General features: G+C 33.6%; 1 protein-coding gene across 2 annotated transcripts in view; it reads right to left on the bottom strand.

Annotated features, from left to right (window-relative positions):
• Positions 1-27166, bottom strand: part of ROBO2 (roundabout guidance receptor 2) — a 633674-nt gene that overhangs the window by 74820 nt on the left and 531688 nt on the right. For both annotated transcript variants that reach the window (XM_027874186.1, XM_027874188.1), the window contains exons 12-16: positions 25599-25765; positions 22022-22143; positions 9993-10224; positions 4717-4841; positions 858-1029 (exon numbers count right to left, since the gene is read on the bottom strand). In XM_027874186.1, the coding sequence (XP_027729987.1) occupies positions 858-1029; positions 4717-4841; positions 9993-10224; positions 22022-22143; positions 25599-25765 (818 nt within the window). The remainder of the gene's footprint in view (positions 1-857; positions 1030-4716; positions 4842-9992; positions 10225-22021; positions 22144-25598; positions 25766-27166) is intronic.

The following is a 27166-nucleotide window of genomic DNA, read 5'->3' on the forward strand; positions in this document are numbered from 1 at the left end:
CAGCAGACAGTTGCAGGTAATTTGGATTTTTTTGGGGGGGAAGGAGAGTGTTACTCTGATCATACCCTAAATAATTTCTTGGATAAATCTCATACAAAACGTCACTGGAGAGGGAAGAGGACTTATTCTGCCCAACCAACCAGCTCTTTTGCCATATGAAGACCAGGGGAGGGGTGGGACATTTTCATCCAAATTAAGTGTAGGCATTAGCTGGTTGAATATTCTTTCTATGCTGTGGCTAAGAAAACTTACTTTGTTTATTATTGAATGACCTCATTTCATTGAATTGCTTCAATTTCTTCCAAAACTGAATCTGAATTAACAGATAGGGCCAGGCAGTTGGATGCTAATTCTATACTATTTCAATACTAACCAATGAGGACATATTAACTGGCTTCAAATATTTGAAGGACCATTGTATGGGAAAAGTATTAGACATATTTGGTGAAGTTACAAGTCAGTATACTTTGGATCATTATACAAAAGGAAGAACTGTAATGATTTGCATTAATGGTTTGGAACGGCCTGACTTTTAAGATGGTGAGCTCACAAGAAGTGTTTAAGTTGTATCATCTGTTAAGAGATTATGGAGGGGGGCAGCTAGGTGGTGCAATGGTTAGAGGTTCAGCCCTCGAGCCAGGAGAACCTGAGTTCAAATCCAGTCTCAGACCAGACACTTGACACTAAGTAGCTGTGTGACCCTGGGTAAGTCACTTAACACCAATTGCCTTGCCAAAAACAAAAAATAAACAACAACAACAACAACAACAACAACAAAAGATTATGGGAAAAAAATGTTAGGTTAATAGGTTGGGTTCAGGATGGCCTACTAGAGATGACACAGAACATGTGCTCACCAATAATGATGGACTGTGGATCACTTTTCACACCAATTCCTGCACTGGTGCTTGCTGCAACCTCTACCTGATACTGAATGCCTGGGAATAATCCACCAATCACTACAGATCGAATTGATGCATCCACAGTTTTATTGATATGAAACCGAGTTTCATTTCCCAAACACCAGATCTAGAATAGGTAGAAGAAAAAGAAGAAACCATAATGGAAAGATCAGCCTGGTAATAGAAGATTATTAGAATAAATGTTAATTTTTAAAGTAATACATATTAATGTTTAAAAATATTCTATGTAAATTTATCTTCTAAAGAAAAATCAAATGTATGCACAAAATTGAAAATAAAATGTATTATATTTTAACATATATGTATATATGTGTACATGTTTGTGTGTATGTATGTACATATATATGTATGTGTATATGTGTGTGTGTTTATATATGTGTAATTATCATAGTATAATATGATCCTAATGGGTAATGCAGCAGGGGGCAGTTAGGTGGCACAGTGGATAGAGTGCCAGACCTGGAGTCAGGAAAACTCATCTTCCTGAGTTCAAATATGACCTCAGATACTTACTAGCTGTGTGACCCTGGGCAAGTCACTTAACCCTGTTTACCTCAGGTTCCTCAGATGTTAAATGAGCTAGAGAAGGAAATGGCAAACTCCTCTAGTAACTTTGACAAGAAAATCCCAAATGGGGTCACAAAGAGTCAGACATGACTAAAAAACAACAATGTAGCAGGCCCAATGCTATCTTATTGCTATGAATACCCTACTGCCCACTCACCCCAATAGAAAATGAAATATTGTAATGTGAAATGTGTGTGAGTTAAAGACACTTCTTGATTTTTTTCTCAATTTAAGCAGAATTTATGCTATTACCCACTATAAAGGATAAGATGTTCACTTCATCTACAACTTGACATCTACAGACAAACATCTCTGTACTACATTTCACTTGAGCAAATATTTATTTAAATGGTAAAAATATCAAAATTGGAAATTGACCAACAGATATGTACATTTTACATATATACATATTATATACATGCATATATAATATATATCTTTATGTGGATATATTCACATGTACTTACTGGTATCATGGAAGACAAAAATAACTGTTGCAGATTAACAATGTCATTAACATGAAGCTGTTACATTTTAAGGAATATGATTTGAATTGTGGAATGGATGAATTTGTGTAATAGTGAACTGTATTAGGCAAGTTCTACTGTATTTGTGTTTATACAGGTATCCACATAAACCTTATGAAGTTAACAAAGGGGATGTATTACTGAAAAATTCCTTGTAAAGCTGATATTAAGATGATTCAACCTTTCTGGCTTACTTTAAAGTATGATATCAGTAATGTGTTCTGGGGAAAAATTGTGTTTCCAGAAAAACATAAATATAACCTACTACCAAAATATACCAGGTCCTTAAAAGGAACCAAGAAGCTTCACAATCAGGGTGGGTGTTGAAGAAAGTAATAGATTGTTAAGGCTCTATTGATAGTTATTATGTATTGATAGATAATTTAGGACACATTTCTTTAGAGGAATATAATAAACAAAAGATTAAACCAATTATTAATAGGGCTCTCTCAAAAGGTTAAGTTGCTTTGAGTTATCTTAAATAAAGGATTAAGTTGCCTTTGAAAAAGCTAAGCCTAACAGTTAAGTCAACATAAGCATTCCAGTTAGCCTAAATAATACCTATCAATTAAGTAAACAGATAGATTGATAAGAATTATATCTTTCTTTATCACGTAGTAATACATAAGATAATTTAGATTAAGATCTACATCCTTCCTTATCATTTAATAAATAACTTAGAGTAAGATCTATGTCTTTGTAAAAGTAAAATAATCATAGAACTATAAGACTTTTTTTTTATAGAAGAGGTTAAATTCCCTACCAGCCAGAAAAAGGGACTTGATCAAAAGTTAAGCAAGTTCACCTTTCCAGCAAATGTAAGTTAAGTAATCTAAGATCAGTTTATCCCTGACAGCTTGGAGGATGGAGGTTGACCACTAGTTTAACAACCTTTCTTTTTCCAGATCCAGTTCCCTTTTTTTTTTTTCTGGGAGCCTCTTAAGCAAGTTCCTTTTTCCAGACCCAGGTCCCTTTTCTCCAAGACCCTCTGAAGCAAGTTCTCCTTTCTAGAAACTGAAAAACCAAGTCAGTTGATCCATGGGTTCCTTAAAGTATCATTTCTGGTTTCAAAATGTAACAGACATGAAGCAAAGGCTTCTGGGGTGGAATTAAGAAATTCTAACTAGTCAAGTGCCTTATCCAATGGAATTACGTTCAAAACAAGTTTCTGTAAATTTTTCAATTCCTCTTTTATTTTATATATATATATATATATATACACACATATATATAATCTATTATATATAAAAATCATTTCTTTTAACCACTTGAGGTCTCTGACATATAAGGAGTCAGCTGAACTAGTTTAATATGCAAATGCAAGTCTTGCAAATTAAATCATATTATACTCAGACTTTTTTTGCCTCAGTTTCTTTTATTTAAGATAATTAATTTTTCAGCATGGGGTGGAATCAGACATAAAACAGAGATCAGAACTTGGGTTTCAATCCTAAATGCTATTTTCCCTTAAGATGGTATCACATATTAGTTATGTGCCACCATGACAAACAGTGAAATGCATACTTTTTGTTAGTCATTTCAGTCATTTCTGATTCTTTGTGATCCTACTGAGTTTTTCTTGGCAAAGATACTGGAGTGGTTTGCCATTTCCTTCTCCAGCTTATTTTACAGATGAAGAAACTGAGGCAAACAAGGTTAAGTGACTTGCCCAGGGTCATACATCTGAGGCCAGATAGGATCTGAACTCAGGAAGATGAGTCTTCCTGACTCTAGGCCTGGCACTCTATCTACTGAGCCACCTAGCTGCCCCAGTGTAAAGTACTAGGAGTGATAATCTTGGGGTTTCAAATATCAGTGTTTATATTTCTTTCTCCTGAATGTGTCTTCATTATATGGAGGCAGTGGTGTTCTTAATGAAATTGGGCATTATTATATTCATCACTTTATCAATATGGATAAGGAATTCCTTTATTATGAGAATGTTATTTGAAAAGTGTTTTTTCATGTGTACTAAAAACAATAATGTAATCTTTTGAATTAAATTCCAGTTTTCACCTTAAAATATAAATCCCTGAACAGAAAATGCCTTTAATTCTGCTAAGTGTTCTGTGTTAAAGATAATAATTTTGACACTCCATAAATATTTATTAATAACTAAAATTACAGGTTTTCAATTATAGGTTTTCAATTTTCACAAGTGTTAGTAAGATTTGAAACACTTATTTTCTTGTACTCTAATCACAGTACATTTAGGATTTTATTGTTCCCAATTAGACATATTCACTATACCAAATACAAAAGACAGCAAAACATAGGGCATAAACTTTCTACATAAAATCAAAGCAATTCATTGGAAAATCAGTCAATTGGTTGTGTTTTTTTTCTCTTCCAAGCAATGCCAAATTAAGTGTTTAATATTTTTTCACTAACAACTGGAACAGCTAATTTAATCTCAGTTATGTACCTCTGTAGAATAAGAAGACCTATGTTCTAATTCCAGCTTTGTCATATATTAGTTGGGCACCTTTAGGTCACAATTTCTCTATTCTGTTGGTCAGAAATATCTTCCTTTACTACTGTATGCCACAAGGATATTCTGAGAATGAATCAAATAAAAACTTTCACTGATATTTTGTAGGAAAAAATATATAATTACCAAACTGCACAATTTCTGTATCTAAATAGAATTTTCTGGAATAAAGTGCATCTAGTAACTTTTTTTTTCTTTTGTTTTATACCTTATATTCCTGGATAATTCCATTTTGATGATCTGGAGGAGGAGGGTCCCAGGAAACACTGATACTTGTGCTGTTGTGGTTTCCAACTGTCAGTACTGTGACAGATTGTGGAGGAGCACTTGGAGCTGCAGAGGAAGAAGGAAAAAATAACTAACCTCATGAATTTAGTTGCCAAAGCATTACTTTTGCTTAAATAGTGTTAGTGTAAGAAGATCATACTTAAAGTTCTAGTAATCCTGAATATGCATGTATTACCCAGCAATGGTGATTTTGGAAAATGCAATGGTAGCCCTAAATGCAAATGTGGTATACATGGAAATTCTTAGTAAGGGAAACTTTGCTATACCTTTCACAGCACAAAGCCATTAGGGAAATATATTTTCTCCTAGTACTGGTATAGAAATTAGTGTTGGAAAAAGTAATCAAAGTTTATTAATCAATTGTTCCCAATTACATCTATATAGAGAGAGATTGCCACCTTTGACCTAAAAAGCACGGTGTTCTAATGGAGAAAAAATTCTGGTTGGAAAAAATACGTAAGAAAGGAAGACCTGAATTATATAAAAACAGTTTGTTCATAGCTTCCATACAGGTAGTCATTCCACAAGATAGAGAATTACTGAAAATCAAATGGTATGCTGCAAACTTTAGGGTTTAGGGCAGGGGCTGGGGAACCTGCAGCCTCAAGGCCACATGTGGCCTTCTAGGTCCTTAAGTGTAGCACTTTGACCAGTCAAAGGTTTAGGCCATGCAGCTAAACAAACACATGAACAAAAACGTATTAGCAGTATATGTTTAGGTATGTTGGGGCTAGGGTATGGTATGGGACAAGAGATAGGAGGTAACCCCTTAGTTGGCAAATGCTCTTCATCGATAGGTATCTTCCAAAGCAAATGTACAAATGGCATAAAATGCTATATAAACCACTTTGTCAATTAAAAATCGCAACAATCCTAAATAAAACAGAAAGCTTCATAGCGCTTTAAGAGTTTATTTTTAATATAAAAGATACGTTATACTTATTAGAATAGTACATTGATGAATTTGTAAACTTTCATGTCTAGTAAGGTGATAGGGTCCAAATATTTGAAAAATATGATGTGATAGTGTATTATATGACAAATATAGCCATGCATTCACGGGCATATGGGCTAATAGGATCACAAAACACTGCTTTCTGTTTTTTCCCTATATGAGAATCTCTCTCAGAAATCTGGCACCATGCTATAAATTCAACCACTTATCTGGCAGTCCTATAGTTACTAAATACACCACCCTGAAAAATTAAATTTTTAAAAGGTGTTTCTCATTTCTCTTGATGCTTGTTTGTAGAGAACACCATGTCTGCCTCATGACAGGTCAATTATTACAATGCTCAAGCTTCTTTTTAGGGGTGAGAAGGAACCCAAATCACTGCTCATTTTTTCCAGAACCTCACTGAATTCTGTTACCTTCAAAAGGCGAAAGAGGTAGGAGATGAATAGATACTGAATTGTGACAAATGCCTGATCTAGAGGAGAACTCCAACTAAGGAGAAATTGATTTTGGAGTAGTCCTCAAATGTAGCATCCCATATTAAATTAAAACTAGATAAAGGATTAGTTTCCCTTCCCCCACTCCAATCTACTGCCCAGCAAACTTCCTTTTCTGCAAAGGCTAAATGAATCAGTGGTTGATAAAGGTTATCTTCTCACTATTCTGGAATATTTATTTTACTTGGATTTCTGAATATAAAAAAAAAAAACTAATAATTTTTTAAAAGGGTGGATTTCTAAAAATAGTCATATACATCTATATATGACTACATTAATAAGTAATACATACATCTATATGCTTCAAATCACAAAAAAAACTATTCCTAAAATGTCTGTCCCTAACTTGTTAAAATTGATGTACTATAAACTATTTAATTGGGGAAAGGGGGGAATAATCCAGTGATTATTTATTTACAGCAAATCATCTCATTTTATATCAAAATGCCTTACAGAATTTTTTCCTATTTGTCATATTCAAGAAGGTTTTTTAAAGTGAATAAATAATACGAAGGAAAAATATCTGACTGGTAACATCACTTTAGTCAAGGCAACACCAGTTAAAAACTACCTTAATCTATATCCAGATCATATATTATCTTTAAACTATGTATAGGTAAATAATTTTTTAAAAAATCACTCAGTAGAAATTTATTGAATAAAATCAAGTTGCCATTAATGTAGGAAATTACTTGGCAGATCATGCTGCATTAATCACTACAAAAAAAGAAATGTCATTCCTTAGTATTCTATAGAAATAAACTAGCAAGGAAAAGACAGTACTTACTACATGCTCCATAATTCCCCTTCTATTTCTAATTTCTGACTCCTGATGTTCAATTCAAATCAATTCAACAAACGCTTCATTAATCCTCTATTTATTTTTTAATAATTATTGTTATTCAGCAAAAGCATTTTTAGAATTATTGGCCCCAAAGGGCAGCCAAGAGGACATTAATAACTAACCACTCCAAAACCTACTTTTTCAACAGAATAAAATCTTTATGAGAATGAACAGCTCACATATTGAGAGTATCCTAGAGGAAAACATAATAAAGGAATAGGTAAAAAATTCTAACGGCAAAGGCCACCTTTAATCACAAAACTGACTAAAAGGTTTATAGAATACATGATCACACTTTATTGTTATATTTTAAAAAGTATTTGACCTTTAAAGTAAACTGCAATCTTTTATTTCTTTTAAAAATATTTTTATTGACATCTATTGTTTTTCTGCCTATATTTTTCAATGTATCCTTGCAATCCTCACCTCCCAGTTTTTTTTTTTTTTTGTGGTTGTTTAGTCATGCCTGTCCCATATTGAGACTATATTTATCATATAAAGAGAGTTTGATAGTGTGCTTTATTTCTCAATTTTTGAGAATAATTTGTAGAGGTATTACTTGTTCTTTAAAAATTTCATCGAATTTTCCTAAAAATCTATATTGGTTTCTCCTTGTTTTAGTAGTTCCTTTTAGGTAGTTTGATTTCCTCTTCTGATAGCAGATCGTTTAAAGTATCTATTTGGTGTTCTGTATACTAGGTTAGTACTCTGCCTTAATTCTTCTCTTGGGTCTCCTTTACTTCTCACATCTGGGCTGAATCAATGTCTGCTGTTTTTTTCTGAGTTAGGGAACGTTGGGGAACATGCTCCAGGCAGAGTTTCTGTAGCTTTCAAGGTGTTTAACTTACGGTCAGGACTAAGTAAAAAGGCAGACTATATACGGACACATTCAAGGCAATATGAATGATGATCTATTGTGAATAATTTAACTCTTATCACCAATACAGTGATCCAAGAAAATTCTGACGGATTTATGATGGAAGGTGCTATCTATCTCTAGAAAAAGAACTGATAAAGCCTGCATGCAGATCAAAGATATTTTTTCTTTCTCTTATTTTTGTGGAGGGTTTTGTCTATGTTTTCTTTCATGGCATGATTACATGGATATGTGTTTTGCATGACTGCACGTGTACAACCTATCCCAAATTGCTTGCCTTCTTAATGAAGATAATTTGGAATGCAAAATTTGAAAAAAAAAGGGATGTTAAAATTATTTTACATGTAATTGGGGGAAAATAAAATATAAAATATTAAAATATGTTTAAAATAATTCAAGAATCCTTGATAGGTATAACCATAGACATAACTCTGATCAATGATCCCATATCAATATCAAATGAGGTATAAAATAGAATCATTTATGCCAGCCTAGGGTGTTTGCCTCAGTCATGGAGGATGTTTGACACTTTACAACTGGAAGATGGAGTCCCTAGAAATGGTGAAATTTTCTCGATGTTCCTATTTGTGAATGCAATTTTGTTGCTTGCAACAAGCCTCAGATTAGTACAAGTACTTAATGAAATTCATGTCCAAAAATAAATGCAAGAAAATCCAAATGGATGAAGACTGTGCTGTGACATATGTTTGGATATCAGTTCATTGAGTTAGTTCATTAGTACATCTACAGTGGATAGGCACTGCAATTCTTCAGAGAATCAAAGAACTGAAAAGGAAGAAGAAAGTGGGCATTTGGGATTTCATTTGGGAAATTAAAATGATCTGAAACTCCTCTTCAGCACAAAATCCCACCTTTAAACACTTATATTCTTTTAGGAGTGATACATGGATGTGAATAAGAGTTCACCATTATTTCTTAAGAATCAAAACTATAGATGAATCGAAGAGAATTGATAATGCATGTTATCAATGATGCCTCAGTAAGCAGGAAGCCCCATAAAAGATATATCCAGGAAATGTGTGATTGGATAAGGATGAAAGCAAGGGATAACAGGTATAACAAACTGGGCATGCTCTGGTACCCCACAAATGTAAAAAAAAAACCTAGAGGAAGGCCTCTTATACATTTGGTAGATCTCATATGGTGGATATATGGGGAAACAAAATAAAAGAAGATTTCATCATATCCAGTAGCTACAACAATTAGATGACAGATCCATTTACATATTAAAGTATTAAGTAAGACACTATACAGGGAGAGATGAAAAATAAATGGGGATGAGATAAGTGGACAAATCACCTCTAGACCAAGTTAGAAAAATGTGCTTAAGACTAGTCAAATATAAAAAAAAAGGGGAGGAGTGAAGGACAGTGTGATTACTTCTGCTTGAGAAAGGTCACTGGATTTGGCAATTAAGACTTCATGTATCTTTGGAGAAAACAGTTTCAACGGAGTGATAAGGCTAGAAGTGATGTAGCAGATTGAGGAGAGGGTACATAGCAAGGAAATAGAGGCAGCAAGTAAGACATATTCTTTATATTTAAGTTTAGAAATACAGAAATTTAGTAACTTGAGGCAGTATCAGAATCAACATTTTTCTCTAGGTCCATACCATGAAATGAATAAATGAACACAACAAAAATAAATTTATAAGAGATGTGGAAAAAAAATCATCCAGTGGGAGAAAAAAGGCTAATATTAAATTCCAGCTAAATAAGTTCAGCCTAATAACCTTGTAATACATGTTTAATCTCTAAGAACAAGAAAAATTCAAACTTCATGAAAACTAACCTTTACTGAGCAATTTTTCACAGGTTGTTATTACAACATATTTGCCTTCATTTCCCAAAGCAAATGAAGGAAAGGAAAATCTAAAAATTTAAAAATCTACTATGTGCAGAACATTCTAAGTATGGATCACTAAAAACGAATTAAAAAAAACAACCAAAAATTGACGTAATTATGATCTTAGTAAGATTTTACATTAAATTTCAATACTGACCTTCCTCAGTAGTACGAGCTGACTTTGATTCACTATCCATTCCTTGAAACTCATTAAAATATGGCCGAACTTTAATTTCATAAGTCACACCTTTTTTCAGATTAACCAGAACAGCACTGCGTTCTGTAGGCACTTTAGCATCTACGTTTTGCCATGTTGATGGAGACTGGAGGCCTGATGTCTGGCGATACAAGACTCGATAGCCTTGTATAAATTGGGGCTGACGATCAACCTGAAAAGTACAGAAGACAGCATTAAATGGAAATCTTTTATGTCTTTGTGACCTCGGGAAGACATTTAACCTATTTCTGTGCCTTAGTTTCCTCCCTGGTAAAATGCAAGGGTTGAACTTTAAGGTCTTCTCCAGTTCTGAATCCATTTGCAGCAGTGAGGTTGGATATCCCATGCAGCATAAGTAATGTGCAATAATGAGCAATTTTGTTATTTGAAATTGAAGAGAAAAGAAAAAAAAAGCCACATTTTATAGATCTTTGTTGTCCCCCCACACACACATTTATTTATTTTATTTTTAAATTATGGAATAACAGAAGCTTTGTTTTCAATGAAGGTACAAATAATATTCTGCACATAGTAGGAACTTAACATGGTTACTGAATTCATTCTATATTTCTAACAAACAAACGAACTCTCTAGACTTTCACTTATCATGCCACTATGGATCTTTCTTCCTTTCCCATCCTCTTTTTCACCTTTCTTTTAAATGCTGTCTATACCCTATTAGGATGTAAGCAACTTGAAGACACAGCCTGTCTTTTTCTTTGTATTTTTTGTTTGTATTCCCAACACAGCACAGTACCTGGGGCATAGTACACACTTAATAAGTGCTTGTTTACTTGTCCTGAAAAATAATTATATGGAACTCTGATTAATCATACTATTTAAATGTTACTGTGGCACAGGTAAATTGAATGCAACACATAATCCCCGCAGCATACATTTGAAATATACTGGATGATTTTTTTTCCAACAGATTTAGCTTTCTAATGGCAAATTTGATCATCTTTAAATAGATCAAGAGAAAGTGAGATAAGAGTATGAGAAAAATGAAAAACTTTTGCAAGTTTAAAAATATATGAGGTAAACCATGTGCAGGGAGTTAAATTCAATCTGTTTAATTCAATTTAATAAACATTTGTTCCATCTAATATATTCAAGGCAGTGTTACATGGGGTGAATGATGGATTTGCCATCAAATGACCTAGGTTCATAAATTAGGGTCTCTCACTGCTACTTATCTATGTGACCTTAGGAAGACATGTAACCTATTGCTGTGCCTCAGTTTCCTCCCTGGTAAAATGAAAGAATTGAACTTTAAGGTCTTCTCTAATTTTAAATCAGGGAGGATGGATATCCCATGCAGTATGTATTAGCATGGGCCTATGTGGGCCATCCCACTGGATATATATGAAGATAAACTTGTACTCTGGTCACTTCTAGTGACACGTAGTTTAGCTGTGGTACTTTCTGTGAATGCACTCTGACCACACCCGGTCCCACATGTGCTCTATTCTCTAACTAAACTGCATGAGTATAATAATGATCCCTTATTGGTTGGTCCCTTAGTCCCTGTGATAGAGTCAGGAAGTTTTGCCAAAGATGATTGGCCACTGACCCAGGAGGAGCCACCTATTCAGTAATTTTTAAAAGTACAAGCAATCTCTACTATTACTTGCTCTTTTATCCTCTTTAGAGTCTTTTTCCTCTGTATTCCTGAAATGGAGGGTAAGAGGAAGGATTCCTTCCCTAACACTCTCCTGTCCCTGGTCCAGCAGCTTGAACATGGCAGCAAAAGCATGTCCCTATCCAAATGCGCCTGAGCTTGCTCCGTGTGTGTGTGTGTATGTGTATGCACACATGTGCTTCTTCTGAGCAAAGCTGACCATACTGATGAGGCACTAATATTGGACCCCTAAAAGGCCCTGGACTTTCCCACATGGCCCAGGTCCCTGGTATTCACCTGAGGCTCATCTCTATAATCCTTTCAACTGTCCTAGTGGATTTGACCCTATCCCAATCTCCAATTCTCTGTTACCTCTAATTTATTCCAGTCCTTCATTGTCTATTACCTCTGGATAGCCCCTGGCCACTTCCCACTCTTAATTCCATCAAGACCCCTTCTCTGTTACTTCCCAGTCACCCAGACTACTTGGCCACTCCTAGATCACATCCAGATCTTCCCACAGTCTTTCTGTATAAAAAGTCCAACTTGCCTCCATTAAATTGCTCACATTTTTAAAATCTAGCCAATAGTGCAGACTAACTAGGAATCTTGCCCACCCCAATCAGTGTCTTAATAAACCTTGTCTCTTACTGAAAGAATGCTTGAGGCAATTTCTTTCGAGGTAGACCAGCACCTTTTACCCTTGAATTTCAGGGTTCCCAGCACCCCTACATCACAACATAATGACAATTGTATGGTGTTTCTAGACTCCACAGCAAACTTGTGAGTTCAAGGTATCAGGAGGTATTGGTTTCAAGCATGGGGTATCAATCTTCTTGCTACACGTAGATTTAGAACTAGAAAAGACCTTAAAGCTCAACCTTTTCATTTCACCAAGTGAAAGGATTAAGAAAAACGAAGTCAGAGCATGTCTCCCTAGAAAACAGGGACTTTGAACAAGTTATTTAAATAGTATAGATGTGACATGAAAGTGACATGTATTTAACAGTATCATGTTTTAATATTTTAAGTATCAACCTCTGAGGAGAGTAAAATAAGAATTAGGGATTATTGTTTCATATGTCAAATATTTGTCAAAACATGCTTATGAGCTTTTTTTCTTGTTTTGAGCATTTTAAATGTGTGTCAGGCAAGCAGGGGGAGACAATAAATAACTGTCAAATACCTGATCAATTCTGTATATTGACCACCTTTCTATAAAGTACCCTGTAAATCTCTTTTGGGGAGATCTGACACAGGAATCATAACTAAGTTTTGTTGATTAGATTTTCCTAAGTTTTACTCTGGAGTGGAGGATTGATGAGCCAGAGTATGGGGGATGGGGGAGTGTTTTTTAAAGGTCAGGTTTCTTTAGGACTGAACCTGATCTACTTGAGGTCCCTCCTTTGAGGGAGAGAACACCATCTCCTCCAGCTCCACCCAGCTGTGATCTCAAATATAATTCTGTGATCCTGTGTCTAGGAAATGTAGTTTATCCTCGTGGCGAACTTTATTCCCTCATAATTAATGGTATGATGAAATTTACTTTTCTTTATTCTGTTGTAACTTTCACCCACTAAAACTAATTTCTTTCCTCCAGAGTAAAGCAGACTACTTTTTCTCACGTTATTCTCAAACACTTTCATAGGTGACCTTTTACCTTATCTTTCCCAGAACGACCTAGGTGGCACAGTAGAGAGAATGTCGGGCATAGAGTCAGCAAGATGTGAGTTCAAATATAGCCTCAGATACTTAGCAGCTATATGACCATGGACATATCACAATCTTTTTCAGCTTTGGTTTTCTTATCTGTGAAATGGTTATGACCCAATATGATACAGAATTCCCCATCATTTCCAAGCTACTTCCATATCACATTGCCTTCACTCCAGCAATCATTGTTATCACTTCCTGCACTGCCTCTAATAGCCTGGGCTCTTTTCATTTTAGCTATCCCAGTAATGGGCCTCCAAGCCTCTCCCTAGCTATCTTTCTCCCATTAGAAAGCCCTTTGAGGACAAGATCTGTCTTGCTGGTAGTATTTGTATCTTCAGTACTTAGCACAGTGCCTGGCATATAGGAAATGCTTAATAAAGTATTAATAAACTCTCTCTCTCTCTATCTTTTTCCCTCTTTCTCTCTCACCCCTCCCTCCCTTTCTCTCTGTATTTAAAGAGTATGACGATCGAGCTAAGCTTTCTTTTCTGAAGACTAAACAACAACTTAAAGTTCCTTTAAGTGAGCTTTGAACCACATTGTTTCTAGTCATTACTAGTCACAATTATTTAGCATAAGTGGAAGAAAATCTCAAGGTCTCTTTGAAGAACTTTAATATGGATTGTGAAACATAGAGCCGGTAGAATGGGACTGACCAGCATGGCGTGCCCCCATCAAAGAAAGTGCTTTACTCTAAAAGCAAAGCAGAATAGCAGTAGCTCAAAAGAAACATGAGATGTGCATATCTAGAAACATCTCCATCCCAAATCTTCAAATGGACTTGACCTGTGGTATGGCCTTTTGAGCTTGGATTGGTCTGATCAGTCAGTCATGATGTCATTTTGATCCTCTTCAAGGACAAACAACAACAACAACTAGTCACAATATTTTGGACAAGTTCTTAATTCCCTTTAAAAAATGTGCCAGGCAGATCTAGTCACAGTACTTAAAATGCAGTCTGATCAAGGATGATCTCCTTACTTGCTCTGAACATTACACTTCTATTAATCTAAGTTAAGATCAAATTATTCTATGCTACCAAAATGCTCTTGAAATGTTTTAATACCAAAGGACATTTGACCTAGGCTTCAAGTGATTCAAGAATAGTTTCCCATTAACTATCTATGTGACCTTGGGTGAGTCACCTAAGCAAGATTTTGATGGAGTTAATATATGCTTTGCCCTCAACCTATAATTATATCCTTGTGATGCCGCCGATGCATATCTTTTCTATGGCTAAACAATTTTTTTTATGATAACTGCTGACTGACCTACAAGCATCTCATTCTATTCTAACATATGTATGTTTGTACGTATATGCATGTGTGTGCATGTGTGCATGTGTGTGCAAGCATGCATAATTATGCATCCACTGTGTCTGTCTTGGTCCTAATTACCAAAGGACTCATCTGTGTTAGTCTCAGCTGAGAAAAGAGTAGACAACTAGGGAGTGGGAAGAGAAAGACAGCCGACTGAAGCAGAGTTCAAAGAGGCAGAAAGTGAAATCAGTCCATTGCAAAGTTTAAGAGCTGTAGTTCTTAAAGTGTAGTCCTCCCTTTCAGGTGGTCTGCTAGGTCAAAACTATTTACATAATAACACTAAGACATAATTTGCCTGTTCAAGTACTCCTGCTTTTTCCAACTACATATCTGTGTGAAGCCAGATTGTTTTCATATATAACAAAAAACTATCACAACAGGTTGAATATAGATACAGATATAAGCATCTTGTTGTCTTTTTAAAAGCCATGAATTAAAGAGATTTTGCGGAGATATGCAAAACAATGCAACTTCTCACTAATTTTTTGTTGTGCTTTGGAAAATGTTTTTCATAAAATTTACTTATGTTAACATGTAATCATGTATTAGTTTTAAATAAATTAATACATATTTTACAAATTTATCTTTAGAGATTATTAGAGTTGGAAACTACATTAAAGTTCTACTCTGTTGCCTCTTCACAGAATAGAGTAGACCTGGGTTTTCAAAGGTTATGGCAGTGAAATGCAAATCTATTAGTTACCAACCTGGAAAGTCTTTTTTTTTTTCTTTTCTTTTTTTTTTTTTAGCTAGGCAATGGGGTTAAGTGACTTGCCCAGGGTCACTCAGCTAGTAAGTGTTATGTGTCTGAGGCCAGATTTGAACTCAGATCCTCCTGAATCCAGGGTTGGTGCTCTTTCCACTGTGCCACCTAGCTGCCCCCAACTTGGAAAGTCTTAAAGTATGGGTCTGGAAAAGAAGTTACATTTATTTGCCAAGAATCAGTCTAGTCAAGTTTTAAAATGCTCATCACCCAATGATATAATTTCCAGTACAGAACTCTATACCTAAAATGTAGAAACATCCAAATAACTTTTGTTACTTTACCAGCTTCAGGAGACTTCATGCTAGTCAAGCCTAGAATTGACAGTTTTTTACTACTTCTTTTTTCCTTGCTAATCAATAAGCTTCATAGTATGGAATAACAGCATACATTAAAAACAAAAGGACATGGTTTTGAACATGAAGAGTATCATTCCAAATAGCACTTTTTATGCCTGTCAGCACACTTGCTCTTGAGAATTGTACGAAAATGAAATAATCAGTCATCACTGTAAAATAAGGGGGTGTAATGCAAATTACTACCAATCTTTACAGAGTAAAGTTTGTGTCAGGGCCATGCTGCTGCACCTTCAAAACAAAATGGGGCCCGTGGCTGTTTAACATCTATTTTTACATCCTCAGTGATTTAATGAAAATAGAAACTACTTAATGTACTTAATGGTACTTTATAGAAATACTTAATCAAAAGAAATTGAAGAAATTAGAATACACAAGAAGAAACAAAGCTATCATTCTTTGCAGATGATACGATGGTATACTTAAAGTATCTAAGAGAATCGAGTGAAAAACTACTTGAAATAATAAATAAATTTAGCAAAGTTGCAGGCTATAAAATAAGCCCACATAAATCATTGGCATTTCTATATATTACTAACAAAGCCCAGTAGCAAGAGATAGAAAGAGAAATTCCATTTAAAGTTACTGTAGACATTATAAAATATTTGGCAGTCTACCTGCAAAAACAAAACCAGGAACTATTAAACACAATTACAAAACACTTTTCACACAAATAAAATCAGATCTAAATAATTGGAAAAATATCAGTTGCTCATGGGTAGGCCAAGCTAATATAATAAAAATGACAATTCTACCCTAAATTAATTTACTTATTCAGTGCCATACCAATCAAACTACGAAAAATTATACAGAGATAGAAAAAAAATAATAACAAAATTCACCTGGAAGAACAAAAGGTCCAGAATATTGAGGTAATTAATGAAAAGAAATTCAAAGGAAGGTGGCCTAGCCATACCAGATCTTAAATTGCATTATAAAGCAACAATAATCAAAACTACTTGGTACTGGCTAAGAAATAGAGTGGTGGATCAGAAGAATAGGTTGGGTACACAAGACACGATAGACAATGACTACAGTAATTTACTGTTTGATAAACCCAAAGACTCCAGCTTTTGGGATAAGAACTCACTATTTGACAAAAACATCTGGGAAAACTGGAAAACACTGTGGCAGACAGTAGGTATAGATCAACATCTCACATCTTATATCAATATACATTGCTATATCCCCAAAGAAGTGTAGTACTAATTCTAGAAAATCTCTGACAGAGGACTGTCAAGAGGGTGAAGGAAATCCTACTTGTTCTGGCTCAGCTGTAGAAGTGGAATCAACCACCTAGATATCTAAATAGAAAGGATTACCTTTCTGATCTATGAAGAAGGGAAGAATTCATGACCAAACAAGAGATAGAGAACACTATTAAATGCAAAATGGATGATTTTGATTACATTAAATTGGAAAGTTTTTGCACAAACAAAGCCAATACAACCAAGATTAGGAGGGAAGCAGAAAGCTGGAAACAATTTTTACAGCCAGTATCTCTGATAAAGGCCTCATTTCTAATATATATAGAGAACTGCATCAAATTTATAAGAATACAAATCATTCCCCAATTGATAAATGGTCAAAGGATATGAACAGACAGTTTTGAGAGGAAAAAATTAAAGCTATCATATGAAAAAATGCTCTAAATCACTATTGATTAGATAAATGCAACTTGAAACAACTCTGAGGTACCACATCATACTTATCATATTGGCTAACATGACAAAACAGGAAAAGGATAAATGTTGGAGAAGACATGGGAAAACTGGAACATTAATGCATTGTTGGTGGAGTTGTGAATTGATCCAACCATTTTGGAAAACAATTTGGAGCTATGCCCAAAGGGCAATAAAACTGTGCATACCCTTTGACCCAGCAATACCACTTTTAAGACTGTATCCCAAAGAGAACATAAAAATGGGGAAAAGACCCACATGTGCAAACATATTTATAGTAGCTCTTTTTGTGGTGGCCAAGAATTGGAAATTGAGGGGATGCCCATTTATTGGGAATTGACTGAAAAAGTTATGGTATATGAATGCAATGGAATGCTATTGTGCTATAAGAAATGATGAGCAGTCAGACTTCAGAAAAACCTTGAAAGACTTATATGAACTGATGCTGAGTGAAATGAAGAGAACCAGGAGAACATTGTACATACTAACAGCAACATTGTGCAATGACTAACTTTGATAGACTTAGCTCTTCTCAGCAGTGCAAGGATCTAAGACAACTCCAAAAGACTCATGATGGAAAATGCTATCCACATCCAGAGAAAGAGCTATGGAGTCTGAATGCAGATCTAAGTACACTATTTGCTCTCTCTCTCCTGCTCTCTCTCTTTCTCTCTTGTTTCATTTCTTCTTTCTCATGATTCCACTCATTTATTCTAATTCTTCTTTACAACAAGACTAATGTGAAAATGTTTAATATGAATATATATGTAAAGCCTATATTAGATTGCACACTGTTTTGGGGAAGGTGGATGGGAGGGAGAGGGAGAAAATTTTAAACTCGGAATCTTATGGAAGTGAATGTAGAAAACTAAAAATGAATAATTTTTTTAAAAAAGAAATACTTAATCAGCCATTAAAAGAACATGGTAGTTTTTTATTTAAAATTATAAAATTACATGCCATGTTTAATAAGTATATTTTAAGAAATGTTTGTATTTAATGCATCACGACCCACCCCCCTAAAAATATCAAATCACAGGGCATGGATTTACTTCTGGGAGGGAGAGTTGAAACTAGAGATATAATTTTATTGTTTCAGCTTTATTTGGATAGTTTCTAATACAAATATAATTCTTAAATCTTTCCACAGACTGTGCTTGGACATTTTTCTTAATTTACCATCTTTTGGCACTTTTTCTTTGGCCCTAAAATTATTGTTTTAATAAGTAAAGAAAAAGTAACAATAACAAATGCTTTTTGTTTTAAATTTGTAATACTTAAACTTTGGTTGAAATACCTCAGTCCGTGACTTCTCTACTTTTAGAACTTCATTGCTACCAAACCCATAGAGATAGATATGTGATCCTTTCTATTTAGGTATCCAGGTGGTTGATTCCACTTTTACAGCTGAGACTGAACAAGTAGGATTTCCTTCACCCTCTTGACAATTGTCAGTCAGAGATTTTCTAGAATTAGTGCTACAGTTCTTTGGGGATATAGTAAGAATATGTGAGCCCTGTATTAAAGGTTGAGTATATTTTTTTTTGGTGTTTATCAGATCAACCACCTTGTTTCTTTCATATGTATATATGTATATTATAGAATACATATATATGTATATTCCTAACAGCTTGCTGTTATGACATTAAAACAAGTCAAACAAGAAGCAAAAAGTTAAATTTATGAAGCCAAATAGAGATCTTTCATCAAAATTGTCACTGTTAAGAAACCTTGCAACATATGTTAGAACAACATTAGGTTTGCATTTTATAAACTTCTCTGCATTCACTTTTAAGTGAATTTATGCAGTGAAAGAGAGGCATAACTCACAATAATAGCTTGTTAATACTGAAAGAAGCAAGCTGTGTTTTTAAGAAGAACATTAAGCAGCTGTTTCCAGATGAAGGGAGTCTGTAAATCAGGGTAAATTGGTTTTATCCATGTTTTATTTTCATTAATTAAATGTTTTACAGACTTTATGAACCTCATGTTTATGACAAAATGTTGCTTTGCCCACTTTACTGTAACTCCTTAAACTATAATATAATGGTGACCTACTTAATAACTAATCTAGTATCAAGTGAATTTATGTGTTGCCATAATTTTTTCAAGGGGGTAAAAACAAAAAAGTTGTTACAGGAGGAAGAAAAAGTAAAATATTGTACATATTCTATTAAAGAGAATATACTGTTTCTGCAGCATATGTAGACCATGCTGTGGATTTTAAGAGTTAATTTTGATAGGTGAATAATTTTAGGTTATAACATAACCTTTAGGTTTTAATGTGTTATGTTTTAAAATGATATATTTATGAACATTAATATTATGAGGAACTTGATCTTTTGTAAACCAATTACATATGACTGACTTGTTGTTACACATCAATTCAATCATAATTTAAGCAGAAGAGATACTTATTGAAACTCAGTTTCCAGATGTATCTGTAAATCACATCCCATCTATACCTTCTAGTCCTATGTGAACTTTTTTCTTCCTACTCCTATGGAAAGCATGGAAGACCAAAGTGTAAAGTCAGAAATTTCTCTAGTAAAATATTTTAATTGTTTTTTTTAAAAAATACAGTTATTTGTTGTTGATAGTATACAGTCAACTTCCAGGCATTTTTGTTGTTCTTTAGTTCTATCCAACTCTTCCTGATCCCATTTGAGATTTCCTTGGCAAAGATACTGGAGTTGTTTTCTATTTCCTTCTCCAGCTTATTTTACAGATGAGGAACTGAGACAAACAGGATTGAGAGACTTGTCCAGGGTCACACAGCTAATAAGTGCTTGAGGTCAAATTTGAACATTGGAAGATGGATCTTTCTGACTCCAGGCCCAGCACTCTCTCCACTAAGCCACTTCCAGGCACTCTTCATCTCTCCATTCCTCTTTTCATACTTGTACCTTTAATTTTTCAGAAACTACAATGTTCTATGCTTTTTAGCCATTTTAGCTCTACTGGAAGAATGATATTAAAAGGAAGGGCCTTGGCTTCAGGAAGAAGTCTGTGGTCATTGGACAGAACAATTTTCCATTTGTAATCCAGTCTGCTTTCCTTTTCTATTCAATTCTTGGCCAGTTCATTGTCAATGTGTAACATCTGTCAAAGATTTATATGCTGATGGACCACCTCTGTGAGTTGTCATGCTACAGTATATCATACTTTAGACAATAGGCATTCTTCATTCACTTTTTCTCCCTTTGTTATTGACAAATGTTTTGAATGATTATAAATCTCATTTAGGAGGCTCTAAGGTTGAAGTCAACACTCTGACATAGAAATCAGAAGTTGAATTTCATATTCTCTATGTCATTGTTAAACACCTTTGGAAAACATATCTCCTTGTTTTTTATTTCACTAATAAATCGGATGGCCACTGAACAAAATTATATCCGTTATTCTAACTTTCAAATAATCTTGCATGATTAGAGACATGAGAGACATGAATCCAATTTACATCATGTTGGAAGAAAGTCTTTAAGGCAGGATTTTGCATTAATTAAGTGTTGTTCTTAAAATAATCAACAATCAATCTGCAGAGTGGGAATCTGGTATATACTATACCTTTCAGTCAATTATGAAACTATAGAGAAGGAATCAGCCAAAGAATAGTTTGTACAAATCTGCTTCTTCATACCTTCAACAAGAAAACTCTTGATAAAGAATGTGTAGATTATTCTTCTAAAAATATTGTAGTTATCAGGAAGTAGACATATGCTTAAGCAATTATTATTGTTTTTCTTTTTTTCAGGAGTACAAAAAAGGAGTAGAGTGACATAAGGCTGGGAAAGTACATCACTTTTCCTGGTGTTTAAATCATACAACATCTTATAAAATCAGCACTCAAAAACATTTTTGGACACAGTACACTGGGACAGCTAGGTGGCACACTGGATAAAATGCTGGTCAAGGAGTAAGGAAGCCCAAATTCACATCCGGCCTGAGACACTTACTAGCTGTGTAACCCTGGGCAAGTCATTCATCTCCATTTGCCCCAGTTTCCTCATCTGTAAGAGTATCTTTGCTAAGAAAACCCCAAAAAGGGTCATGAAAAGTGGGACACAACTGAAACAAATGAATAACAACAAAGCAGGAACAGAACTTGGAAACAAATACTTGGTTGGCATTAGCTTTGTCAGAAGCCATTGCATATTCTCCTGTTAAGTTATTTTGCTAGAGCTTTCTTGTTATTGTGTTGCTGTTATAATTACTAGCTCAGAAAAGCAGTTTTCTATTTAAAAAAATTACTGATACATTTTGCTTTGAGTTCACATAAAGATGGTTATTTTCTTATCACATTTACTATATAATTTCAAAAAACTTAAACATATTAGACACAATATATATTGGATTCAAAATAACATTTTTCCATCAAAATTAATATTTTATTCAATTTATATGGTTTTTCATTTATATATTAAATAACTTATCTTTAGTGTAGTGTTTCAATTAAATTAAGATAAGGAATACAATAAAGAAGAATTAGTTATGTAGTTACAAATCACTTACTGTCCATGTAACTTGAACTGTGGTAGGAGTCAACACAACAGGGTTATGAAGACGTACGATGACATCCCCCAGTTCTTTCTGCACTTGTCTGTGGTCTACTCCTTGTGCTGGTGGGCTTATATCTGTTGGCACACAATCATTCCCAAAGAGTATTTATTTTTGTTTTATAGTAACTTATATAATCAGATTTATAGCATTATATTAGCACAAGGATATGGTATAACCTGGCCTTATAAAATAAATCATCAAAGTATCTTTTGACATAATGTTATGCTGAAAAAGAAGTCATCCTCACCTTCATGAGAAGGTTAAGTTTCCACAATGGAAAAACATGTTCTAAGCAGGGCCTATTTAGATAGATATTATTTTCTTAATGATGAACAAGATATCAACTAAAATATTTTGTCATAATATTTATTTCATGATAGTAGAGACATTTTGCTTATCGAGAAGTCATCTCTACTCAAATCTAGGAACTTCATGAACAAGCTGTTCTTTACTAATAAATGTAGCACTTTGGAAAAGTAAATTAATGCTTTAGGCAACCACATGTTTACCTAGCACACTCATTGCTAGTGTGTTGTGATACCACTGTCTTTCTTTACTTCTCCAACCATGTTTTGCCCAGAAATTCAAAATAATGCTAACTATGTTGGAAAATACAAACAAACAAACATAAAGGGGAAATATGGCTGACCTGAGTTTATGGGTATATAGGTGTGTGTGTACTTGCATGTGTGTGCATATGTATGTACATATAAATGTTTATGTGTGTGCATACATATATGTGTGTATATATATGTATATATGTTAAAAGTGAGGAAAAGGTGATTGGCTGGAGTAGAATTTTGGTGGAAATATCCTCCTGTTTTGTCCTAAACAGAAGTAGTGATTTAATGAACAGTACTACAGTATCTGGAAACAAAAAAGATGGAGATAGTTTGAATATTGATCTCCTTGGTATGATAAGGCAATATAGTAGATAAATATTCACTATTCACTTCCACTACCTTTTACTGCCCTATAACTCTATCAATATATGCATGTTTGCAATTCCATGTTAGAAAAAAAAGATTATTCCTACAAAATAAAGCACATTGTATAAAATAAAAGTACATATAAAATAAATTCCCAGTTACTAATTTTAAACATGTAAATTTACAACAATTACACAAGAGAAATTGAGGTTGAAATTCCCTTCTGATATGCTTTGGTTATACTTTATTATTATACTAATTTTATTATACTATACTTTATTATACTAATTTTATTATTTACTTATTATACTAATTTCTGATTATACTTTTGGAAATACAATGCATTTATTTCAGCAAATAAAATTATTCACTTACATTGCATTATTGCTTTTATATTACATATTATATACTTCATATTGTAAAATTAGAATCTTCTTATTGCATTAAAATCGATTTGCACTTAACTATGTTAATTTTAATTTCCTTACGCTTGCATGAATAATAAAGCTTTCTAAATTTATTTGATACTGTAAAAAAAGTTCACTTTTCTTTTAGTTGATTAATATTAATTTTTAGCTGTGTGTATCATCCTATACTCTAATGCTGACTTTAACTGAAGTCTATGCATTTGCTCTTCATTGAAATAAATATAAGAGATGTTTAGATGTTGTCATGGATAACTTTTGAAAATTGAACTAACTGAAAAGGTCATTTATTTTAAAAAAAGGGTTTTTTATGCTCAAATCATATCATGTCAATTGTAGCAGTGACTGAATTGGCTTACATGGGCTATTTACTATACAATGTTAACTCAAAAGTATTCTTGGAATTCTGACAAAAATCATGGGTTTTCCTCTTAAGGGAAATGTTGAGTATATTTATTTTGTATCTTTCCTGTATTAAAACACAAAAGATCAAAAACAACTTTTGGTGGCTCTGTTTTGACTTTTTTCACCGAAAATTTATTCTAGTTTAATAGACTTTGGTAAATAGCATAGTTGATGTAGGACCTGACAAATGCTTCTGAATCTCTTACATTTAATCACACAATACAAAACTTCCAATCTTCTATGATTCACATTGATGTGATCTATATTATATGATCTACAAAATTGCCATTTTTTTCTACTTGGTTAAATTAAATACCTTAATGCACTGTAATTGTTGAAGTTACAATTTTAATTTCTTATCTTACATTTCAGGTTCAATGATTTAATTTACTCCTTAAATACAGAAACATGGAATTAAATTTGTATCCTGGTAAAGATGAAATATTACCATTATTCACATCTTCATATTCCTCGTTGTGCTTTTTCTTTCTACCTAGACAGGCTCTTAATCATAGAAAATTAATCACATGACTGTTCAGTGAACAATAGCAAAATGGCTTTTCCCTCCTTCTTTGACTGTCATGTCAGTAACTTTAAAAAGTCACATGATGATTTTATTTCACTTGAATACTTTAAGGAACCATTCCCCATTATAATAGCATGTTAGTTACTATCACTGAAACACACTATAATTATAATAATATTTTATGCCTGTGTGGTGCTTTTCAGAGCATAAAAATACCATTCTGCATTATATTCTGTAAAAAAAAACAAGTCTGACAAATAGAAAATAATTAACCTCTTCTTAACAGCTCTTTTTGATGTATATAAGTGATAAGCTCATTTTTATATTACATAATTGTATTCCCTTTTGTGGCTAGAGGGGACTAATTCAGTAAAAACATAAAAATGTGGCATAAAAATAAGAGGGAAAAGTTTTGACACTTGGACCACAAGCTTCTCAGCAAGGGCAAAACCCCCAGCTGAGATGGAAGAGAACATATTATCATAATCTTTTATATTAAGAGTCAGTCTATTGAGGAAGAAAAAGCTTCATTTTTTGGACTATATGTTTCATCTTACTCCCAGTTCATCTTCTCACAATTGACTCACACACACACACACACACACACATACACACACACACACACCTGCTAATGGAAAGGGTATATAATTTTACCACTCTATGGCTTCCCTCACCATCCCTGTAACTTTCCAGACAAAAATATCTCTCTCTGGCTATCATTCTCTTATATGTGTAGTCTCCACCATTAGAATATATGACATTGGTGGGGAGGAACTTTCCCTACTATTATGTTTGTATCCTCAGCATTTAGGGTTGGCATGTAATAAGGTGTTCATAAGTGCTTTTCCATTAGTGGTCTGAATAAGTTAGGTTATAAAAATTTTGTTTATTATAATCATGTACAAATCAGGGGTAGATGGCATGTAAAAAACACTTCCTCTCCCCTCTATCTTTAAGTGTCCTGAAGTCTTCATCTTTGGCTTTACTTTTTCTATAAAATCCTGGCCAAAGAATGTAAAATGGAACTTTATGACACTAAACATATAGGGCTGAGAAAGGCAAAATACCTTGCCAAAGTGAACAGGGTGTTTCTTAACCACAGAGTCAAACCTATTGGAAAAATATTAAAAGTCACAATGAGATATCATTTGTCCATGATCCATATTTAATGAATTTATTCATAAATCCACATTAAATTTATCTTTCTAAGCACTATGAATAAAGCCTGCATTTTCTAAAATTACCTTGTGTGCGCACAGGATCAGACATGGGGCTAGGGTCACTAAGACCGTGAGAGTTGATAGCCCTCACCATGAACAAGTAGATTGTATTAGGCCGCAGTCCTCTTACAGTGTACAGCGTTGTCTTTACGTGGTTTGCCACAGTTTGCCAGCTATTGCTCACTGATTGGCTGAAATGAGATTTAAGATTTACAATTCAAGCTTGGGGAAAAAAGGGCACGAAGAATGGGGTTGGATTTCAATGACAAAGTTTAATGATTGGAAATTAAAACAAAATGGGATAAACAATAAAACACAAAACACTTGGAGTTTTCAGCTCAGTAAATGAAACGGTCTGATGAATTCAGATAATTCCACAACAAAGCAGAGCCCACCTAACAAAAGTGCCATGCACAAAAAAATTAAACTCAGCCCAAGAGATGGGACAGCCTTTGCTAAATGCACTGCAGCCACTAAATGAACACCTGTAAAAGGAAAGGGGGCATGGGGACCAAGAATCACAACATCAAATCTGAACAAGAAATATGATCCTCTTAAATATATGCAAATATATGTGTATATTATATATACATATACATATATACCTTGGAAAGAATTAACCTGTAGAAAGAATAAATGGACTACAGAGTAAATTATGCCAACACATTTTCCTGTTACAAGATGTGTTCTCTTTGCATCAAATCCACATGCAACATTACAACAGAGCCTTCTAAAACTACACATCTGTAAAAGAAGAAAGGGAGCGTGGAGTAAATATTGCTTTCTATGCTTACATTCTTAATAAAATTGTACATTACACAGTATATTGTGATCTCTCTGAATGACGAAATAGTTTTAAATTTAAGAGCAAAGAGCCATCCCACAATAGTCACAGAGTCATTTTTACACTTTATCTAAGGTTAAAAGTTTCTTCTATTAAGGATGAGGAAAGAATGTGATTTAAAAAAAAGAGCTTCCAAGTGTTTATTTTTCAGAAGAACTGGAGCATCACAATATTAAAATTATCAAAAAGCAATTGCTATTTTTCAAAAGCATTTTAACTATCTACTGCTAAAGAAAAGCAAATAAAGGAAATAGAGAAACAAAGTTATATTTATAAAATTTATAAAATTCTAGGTTTATTCAACTTGTCTTTTATATTTCATAATCACATAAAATAAACATATTGAGATAAGAAAATAAGAATTTAATTTATTTTCTAGTTTGTCTTAGAAGACAATCAAATCAATATACATTTGTGTTTATACATATACTTATCGCTCACTCTATATGCAGATATAGAATATAAACATTAATTTGAAACTTTTAAAACATGTTTATCTGTTCCCCAAAAGCATATATAATATAACTATGATTTTTAAATTTTCTCTCAGGCATTCTACAAAAGTACTTTTGAATATATAAATTTCAAATATTTTAATTATTTTAGTTTACTATCTACTTATTAAGAAAAGATTTCACTGTAATCTGTTCATATGTATATACTACATATACATACACACATATGCATATATGTGTGTATATCTATCTATCTATCTATCTATCTATCTATCTATCTATCTATCTATCTA

The sequence above is a fragment of the Vombatus ursinus genome, unplaced genomic scaffold (assembly GCF_900497805.2).
Source record: "Vombatus ursinus unplaced genomic scaffold, bare-nosed wombat genome assembly UNPS02014805.1, whole genome shotgun sequence".
Taxonomy (NCBI): Eukaryota; Metazoa; Chordata; class Mammalia; order Diprotodontia; family Vombatidae; genus Vombatus; species Vombatus ursinus.